The sequence below is a fragment of the Frankliniella occidentalis genome, unplaced genomic scaffold, assembly GCF_000697945.3.
Source record: "Frankliniella occidentalis isolate FOCC.00 unplaced genomic scaffold, Focc_3.1 Scaffold170, whole genome shotgun sequence".
Classification (NCBI taxonomy): Eukaryota; Metazoa; Arthropoda; class Insecta; order Thysanoptera; family Thripidae; genus Frankliniella; species Frankliniella occidentalis.
In genome coordinates this window covers 423,804-432,248 of record NW_026267296.1, presented here as the reverse complement: position 1 = coordinate 432,248, position 8,445 = coordinate 423,804, and the positions used below count along the sequence as shown (strand labels likewise).

Here is an 8,445-nt window from a genome sequence, read left to right as displayed (position 1 = left end):
TTTTAAAACATTTTAGCAGGCTAGAGGTGTTCAGAAATTTTCCTTACTGCTTAGAAATGTTGTGTACCTCAGGCTCTTGCTCCCAACGCGAGTGTTTCCTGCCAGCTACCAGTCTGTCTAATTTTTGAGAATGAATGGTGGTGGTGGTGCTCTATCCAGCAGCTCTTTTTCTGAAGTGCTCAAATGTCATACACTTCAACAAAACTGTTACCCCTCTTCCTTGGTTACATCAAGTATGGGGCAATATTTGTTTAGACAAAGGAGAAATATTATCACACATAAAATCCTAGTTTCTCTGACCTTTCACTTTGACATCTCAAGGTTCTAATAACAGACCGTAGACCATTAAAAGTGTTTAACCTTCTGATGCTAACTTACAAGAATTGTAGGTAGTGAACAGAGTTTATATACAAGTAATGCCTTGTTGTATTTGATGTATCCTAAGGAATACCATTATAGTTAAAGTCAAAAGTTGAGCTTTTGAGAGGGTGGGCTAGTTTAACACCTTATCAGTGAACTCAAACTATAGGAAAATTGCTACAGAGGAGAGTTTCACTAATGTCGAAATGGTGGAATCAACGTTGAAATGACAAAGTTTTGATATAAATTTGTTGTTGTGTGACAAAGTAGTACTTATATTTGGAGCAAGAGCCTCAGATAACACATGAGGAAGCAACAAGAAGCATTTCTAGACCACTGTGGTCTTTAAAATTAATTTTGAACAATATTTATTAATCTTTAAATGTTCAAAGCCATTTTTCAATAAAAATTGTAAAAAATAGTAAACTAGTTAGGGGGGACCCTCCACCCCTCCAGGACCTACCCTAATACAAATGCCTTTGATAAAATTCATAAAATTTAACAATTAAAATATTAGTGATCACATCTACAGGGAGACACAGTTTTTGATCAGCCTGCATAAATTATATTTGCAAAAGAAGAAAAATTACGGAATTAAGGTGATAACATTTTGATAGACAAATATGTAGTACAAGGCAGGGTCGAATTTCAGTTCAGAAGAGTGTGCAAATAAAGAAAGTACATAAATGTAAGAGTAATTTTAATCTGCAACTTCCATGTTTTCTCTTCAATCTGCCAGCAGAAAAAGAGATGTATGGAAAGTGTTACACAATTTTAATACTTCTTCAAATTTTCTACCACATCCCAATCTAGTACCTCATTTATGCACAGTAAAGACGGCTTCCGTTCCATCTCATAGAAAGACGGGTGGTACAAATTTCTCTCTCAAAGACTGTAACTGGAAATTCATTTCAACACAAACTGGTGTAGTAAATTGAAGATAACCCATTAATTTACATTACATTAAATTTTGATAAATGTATAACTACGTATCTAAAACACAGACATCCTTTTATGGATAGCAAGTAAGACCTATGTACACTCTACAAAGATGAATGTACAGAATAAACATCAAAAATTACAGTTACATGACCCTTTGGCTAGCACAACACATATTGTAGCACTGGATAGAAGTTGTATATCATTAGAAGCGCTGATTCCCGAGAGTGTAGTCGAAAGCGATTATTTAAGACCTTAACACAGCTGCAATAATGTTTAATTTCACTGACAATAAAGAAAATAATAATATTTAGCAGATAATGATAATGCTGTAGGCGCGCCAAGAACCACCTGATTTTTGCTTTCGACTTTGCTTTGAGCCCTAGTGTTTTGCTCTCGGAAATCAGCTCTTCTAATTACATACGACTAAAATAATAGTTCATTAAGTCCCTTGTTAAAGTCTATTTTCTCCCTTCAATGATATTAGTGTGTCAACCAACTACTCTAAGTCCATACACAGCCAAAATGGAATCAGCAGCTTCTGAAGAGTTTTGCCAAAACTGCAAGGTGAGTAGAAACTACTCACAACTACAAGAATATAACTTCCTGAATGCAAGGTTAAAATTCTCTTTAAATGAATGTCTTCTGAATAACATAACCCAAACTGATATCAAGCAAATTGTTAACACTTTCCTTTCACTATAATGAGCCACTAAATAAGAGAATCTTGTCTTCGACTGTGTCGCCACTCATTTCTATCGCTAAGAACTCGTCTTCCATATAGCGTGTGGAGTTCTCGGAAAGTCAATCGGCGCACATTAATATCTACAGAGGACCGGCAAGATGCACGGGAAGCAGCATCTGTTCTACCAGGTGCTGATCGCACAGAGTGTGACCTCATTCCTTCAGAGTTTGTGCGATTAAAGGGATTGTGACGTTGCCTAGGTGGTGGTTGTGGTGAGTCGCTAGCTTCCCCCCTTCTCATCTCAACCACATCTGTAGTAGGGAGAACTGGACTGCAGTCTGAAGGATCAGGAATACAATTTTAGTGTCAAATTGTAAAAGATAATTCATATGACTAGTTTATAATCTGCTCAACTTACCATCCATTTGATCCAGTTGCCTTTGTAACTCAGCAACCATTAATTTCATATAATCATACGGAGCACAGGCCAACGCTTTCATCCATTGTTCCATTGATTCTTGGGAGTCGGCAGCTAGTGAGTAAGATCGATTTCCTTGACCATGAAATACAATCTTAAAACCATACAGTTCTTCATCTTCGGCAAGTTCTGTAAAAAAGCAACCAGCAACGTAAGTATGTATTATATCTATAATTTGGGGAGATTAGTCGACATTGCACTGAAATAGAATTTACCAATGGTGCAGCCTTCAAGAACAACTAAGCCAACAGGTTCCTTCTCTCCTTTCTTTTCAAAGTAAAACAACAAATTCCCTTTTAAAACAAACCATCGACGCTGGTAAGCTTTATTAACCTCTCCCCGTTTCACCATCCATCCTTCCTTGTCAACGGGAGTAGCTGATGATGCAAAGGCTGATAAATTTTTATCATTAATCTTCATTTTCCTGCAAAAGTTACAAAATTTAAAATACATAGAAACCTTACCAACAACCAAAATATGTTGCAGAGTTAGAAGTGCTCTATGATATGTGAATCCGTAGACGAAAATAAGCGAGCTAATGTAATTGGGATGAGAAGACTACTTTAAAAACACAATTGTGCCGGAATTTTAAGGCCCAGGAGAGTTGTCAGTAAATACTAACGGGTAATGTAACAAATTTCACAGTTAGGTTATATTGAAATACAAAATTCACTCATTCCGACTAAAGAAGAGTACTGCAATAGTAGATACTGCAATTGCTTAGTTTTCCTACCTGTAAAGCGATTGTTTAACTTCAGGTGGAAAGTCTCATGTATGGCCCTTCAACGAAGATGCAAAAGTTCCAACATTTTCGGTCGGTGTTTACTTATTCAGTGAAGTAGAGGGGGGATGGGTGGTGGTGGTGAGGAAGAGGAGGGGGGAGAGGAGGAGAGGGGGTGAATGGGTAAAATGTCAGTAGAAACTTGTAGTGGGAAACATGTCAAAGAAAATAGGATTGCTAGGTCACAAAAATTGCAATAAAAGCACATATTTTTGTGTATCATATTTACTGTTCACAAACAATTGTAACAACATAAAAAGGCCACTTTTCTCTAGTGAAATATAAACATCTTGTACAATAAATAGTTTGCCTAAAAAGGCCTTCTTAAAATCATGTGGAAAACGACAGCAATATCTGGGGTTTTAAAGCATTTCATGAAAATGGCTATAAAATCATTCACCTACAATTTATTCAGAAGAATCTTATTGCCGACAGATCAATACTTAATCAGTTATTAGGGTTACACAAAGGTCTTTGGAGAACTTTTGGGAGCAGCAACATTTCAATTAATTTTCAAGAAAGAAGATGAATCAAACCTCTTAGTTCCAAAATAATCAAGTACGTTCTTAGATCCAATTTTTATTAAGTATTTTTTTTTTAATTGTTTAGAAAACCCAGTCTTCATAAACTTACACTAGACCACCCAGCCTGAACTTTACATAAAAAATAACATCATTGAACAATGCATAAATCATCTATAAATGTAAACTACACAAAAATCAGGCACTGAAAGACATAAAATGAACAGACTTGAAATTTGTCTAGTGTTGCATCTCAACTATGTACCTGTTGGTTATGGGATAATATGATCAACTCCATTATCAGTGTTGTTAAAGAACTGATACAACCCTTGCAAGATGTTTTCAAAAAAACCACGAAGGATATAGAGACAATTTTCTTCAAAGTACATTTACATAGCACCATATAGGATTTTGTTTCTTACCAACAGCAAAATTCTAATGATTATTTGTACTACGTCAGGAGGTCAACAAAAAGAACAATAATTTCTTCAGTGGGGAATTGATGCCACTCAGCACAAAGGTTGTAGTTTTTGTCAGTCAACAAATAGCTGTTAGTTATTAGTACAGTACCATGTGCCCTTCAAGAGTTGATATGACTTCATAATTAATCAAAATCTAAAATCCGGCAACAAAATAGTTTTCCAATCGAAAAAGGGAAAGCTACTTTTGGGGAGACAAGAAATAAGGCAAGACAAAGCATCAGACTATGAGGCTGAACATTGCAATTAGAAATATTTGACAAGCACAGAACTTCAAATACTGTTCTAACAAAAGCTCATCATTTTTTGCCAAGCTAAATATGCCTGCCTATTAAAAAAAATCAATAAGTCCAAATTTTTAAAAAGTCTAGAGAAAAAAATATTTTCTTGCCTTAACTTGTGATATTAAAAAAATGAACAAATTAGGGGGAGGAAAATCAGTCTAATTAGCCCTACAAAGGCATTGTAGCAATAGCAAAATTTGTGATGTACGCAGAATGATGAGAGCAAAAGCTCGTCAACTGAATTATTGCCATATGAAGAAAGATCTACAGTAACAGTGCTTCGATTAAGATGAAGCCTCAAACCTCTAGGCAACATATCAATGGTTACAACCTAGAAACAGTTTAAGCCCCTATTTCCAACATGTATCATAAAACAGATGTTTATTTGTCAACACAACAAACATCTAAGTAAAGTATGTTTCATTAATACAAATGCCAGCTAAATCTATAACATAAATTAAATTTGTACCTTCACAATGATTGATAAGTTAAATATAAAGTGACGGGGGTTCAAAATAAATGTCATTACTCTTAAAAGACCACTAAAACAAACTTGAAAGAAATGCCAGAGGAAACACACTACAATTAAAACCTAATCAACAAATACTATTTTGCAGCTTAGATAAATTTAATCTTTACCGTCTCCATTATTTCTTCAAGAATACTACGCCAAGTGATGAACTTAGAGCACAAATAATAAGAGAAAAAAGATTAGAAAAAAACTAAAATGTTACCAAACATTGATTTTGCTAGCTTGATGTTGTGGGATTGACTTTAGTACAAATTTCCCTTATTTTAAAAATTAGAATAATTTGAAAATATATGCAATAAATAAGCTTTGGCAGGCTGTGCTTTGTGATAAAGGCATACTTTTAGGAGCTACAGTATCTGGAAAGCAGACCTCAAGAGATGATGGTAGAGACACAAAAAAATAGCATTGAAAATGGCTCAGAGTGCTAAGTAGGTAAATAAAGCTTGAAGATAACTAACCATATGCAACTAAGGGTAAAATGATTATTACATATTAGTAAGCTGGAAGCATGTGATGAATAACTTTCAAAGGCTACATAAATGTACTATTACAAAGCATTGACGCACATTTTGTGGTATCATACATAGATGAAGTTAGGACTACAAAATAATGCATAACTAGCAGCACCTAATACACAGCACCCACAGAGTTAATAACCGGATTTTTCATTTTTTTTTCAATGGATGTAGAGATGATTGGTATCTAACTAAAATATGTCGACAAATTGTTTTAGAGACCTAACCTCACAGTTTCAAAGGTCAATCCACAGCCTCGTAGTAAGACCTTTAGAAGTCAGCCAAATTGTCAGTTCACTGATTTAACTAAATTGATGAGGATTCAAATATAAAAGGAAAGGGAACAATTTACAGGTAGCTGATTTCATCAACTTAATCAAAAGGCAACAGAAAGTAAAACAGTCCTCAACAAAAAAGAAACAGATGAGAACGTATGTCTAGAGCAAAAGTGAATTGAAATGATAAAGACATAAGTCAAGAATAAATGGTACAGAGAAGAAGTTCTTCTAAGGTCACAAATAAGACAAAGCTAGAGTTAAAATCATGTCAAAGGCAGATAATCTTTAGTTTCATTCCACCTCCTTTCTTTCAATTAAGAATGAATCTTTGCAGACAGAGGGCAAAACAAAACTGCCTGAAACATACAACACAGCATCCTAAAACAAAGATTTTTAAAAAGACAAAAGAAACTACTGGTAAATTAATTCATTTGGCAGTCAACAAATATCTACCTACACCTACAAGGACTCCACAACAACAACAAAAAAGAAAGAGTTAAAATATACTATTATACAAAAGCCTAACAAAGGGGAACAATCTGAAAAAGTAAAACCATGTGGCTTCTACAGTCAATGCTATATTGAAGAAAAAAATAAAAATAAAATATGTACTTAAGCATTTCTGTCCACTCGATCCAAAACAATAGCAAGAGAAACAAAGATATACTTCTATACACAAAACAAAGTGTACCACTATCAGTGGTATTGTAAACTCATAATATAATTTCTGGACCTTAATGTAAGTGCTGTACTCAACGGTGATATATTTATGTACTCCTACATTGCAATATGAAATAAACAAATACTAACCAAACCTCAAGTATTGCCAATATCGCTTGAGTCTTTGGTTTTTTTAAACTCAGACATCAATGGTTTAACAGTATCATTTAGGCTTGCACAATCAGAGGGAAGTGTTTTCTCCTCTAATGCCACGGACAGATTACGAACAGCATTATTCTCTTTCAGCCTTGAAGTTGAGCTGGATGAGCTGGAACTACTTCCATGCTTGTCTCTATGCTTACTGCTACTCCTGCTGCTACTTGATTTAGATTTACTGCTGCTTTTGGAACCGTCTACTTGGCTTTCTTTGCTACTGTGCTTGCTTTCTTTATGCTTTTGACTACTGCTACTGCTGCTCCCATGATGCTTAGAGCTAGAACTCACTTTATGATCTTTGCTGTTGGTATGTTTACTAGAATTTGAGCTCGGTAAGGAAACACTTTTGTGTATCTTATCCACTGGCTTAGGCTCTGATGGGACACAAACACCATTGAAAGAGGCATTACCATTTTCAGTGGTTGATTTAATAAAATCTTTTTTAACAGGGATTGTTTCCAATCCTCCGTTGGACTGACTACCTTTGCAAGACTTATCGCTTTTCTTGTCGAAAACTTTTTTTTCTTTCTTATCCTTGTGAGACGTTTTCTTATGATCTGACCTTACATCTGGGGAAGATGATGATCTTCGACGAGGTTTCTTGCGGGGTGAAGAATTTTCCTCATCACTTGATGTTTCACTCAAGACAAAATCAGAAGACATAGGTTGATGTGATCTCATAGGTTGGTCGGGCAAATCTTTCTTCTCTCTAAAAATATGGCAGTTGTTAACTCCAGTGACTACTCTTGAGTGTTTAATGTCTTGACTCAATAGAGACTCTGGATAATATTGACTCAGGCGGACATGCCATGCTAAAAGTAGATTACATCAGATCAGATTAGGTTGGAATAAATTTAGAAGAATAAAACAGGATATAGTAAGAACATACCAATGCTTGTCACAGCAGTTACTGTTCGAAACTGATGAATGATGTTGCGTGGTAAGAAATAAATGTCATTGTCATACAGTTGGATTCGGGCATATCGTATACCCTCTCTTCGCAGTTGATTCAATTTAGCATCCTCCACCCATTGCACACACTGAAACCAACATTTAAAATTAAGGAAATAGCCTTTCTTTCAAAGTACCAAAATAATAATAATTGACTGAAATAAATAGAAACCACAAATACCAGGACACTCACCTGTGATATAGGTGGTTCATGAAGGTCAAGTTGCAATTTTTCCACAAGGTCAGGGAAATCTGCAGCATAGAACGCTACAACATCTTTTGTGACTCGATTCTGAGGGCTTGGAACGCCACAATGCACAGCCTTTAAAATACCTAGTGCCCACAACAAAAAATATTTGTTATTATACTTGCATACATGTTTACCGTTAGCACAATGGTTGGATCAAAACGCTGAACCTAAATTAATTTGAATTACATACCAACTGCAGCCGTAGTCATTCGATCCAGTCCATGACCCACATGGTCTGCATGGGCTTTGGTACGATCTTCAAACATGTACTCTCTTGCTTCAGAAAGACGCGGCAAGTACTGGAGGTTTCTTAGCTCATTGATACCCGTGCGTTTTCGTTTAAACGGGGACTTTGCAGGCATATCAGCTGTTGGCACAAGCTGTTCACCTGGTCTTATCCATAAGATTGGTCCGTCATTAGACTCTAAAGGGGATTCCATTTGGACCACAGACAAAGGACCCCAAGGCATAGTCTAGTAACAAAAGAAAAAGCTCGTCAACTGAGTTAAACAATTT

General features: G+C 35.6%; 2 protein-coding genes across 2 annotated transcripts in view; both read right to left on the bottom strand.

Annotated features, from left to right (window-relative positions):
* Positions 1–711: 711 nt before the first annotated feature.
* LOC113214659 (sesquipedalian-1-like) lies at positions 712–3,355 on the bottom strand. The gene is made up of 4 exons (XM_026434104.2): positions 3,196–3,355; positions 2,678–2,886; positions 2,403–2,591; positions 712–2,322 (listed from the first exon to the last, which is right to left on the bottom strand). Exons 2-4 carry the CDS (start codon positions 2,880–2,882, stop codon positions 2,012–2,014), a joined length of 705 nt encoding a protein of 234 aa, XP_026289889.1. The 5' UTR covers positions 2,883–2,886; positions 3,196–3,355; the 3' UTR covers positions 712–2,011.
* Positions 3,356–3,628: 273 nt separating this feature from the next.
* The window catches only part of LOC113214149 (uncharacterized), a gene marked incomplete in the record, with an annotated part of 21,452 nt that continues 16,635 nt past the window's right edge, over positions 3,629–8,445 (bottom strand). Inside the window, 4 exon segments of the mRNA XM_052271728.1 lie at positions 3,629–7,540; positions 7,618–7,768; positions 7,873–8,012; positions 8,120–8,402. Of these exon segments, the coding sequence (XP_052127688.1) occupies positions 6,669–7,540; positions 7,618–7,768; positions 7,873–8,012; positions 8,120–8,402 (1,446 nt within the window).

Coding starts and splice junctions, on each gene's coding strand:
- LOC113214659 (XM_026434104.2), bottom strand. CDS start 2,882: ATGAAGATTAATGATAAAAATTTATCAGCCTTTGCATCATCAGCTACT. Junction 2,592..2,677: donor TCTTGAAGGCTGCACCATTG/GTAAATTCTATT, acceptor GCTTTTTTACAG/AACTTGCCGAAGATGAAGAA. Junction 2,323..2,402: donor GCAACTGGATCAAATGGATG/GTAAGTTGAGCA, acceptor CTGATCCTTCAG/ACTGCAGTCCAGTTCTCCCT.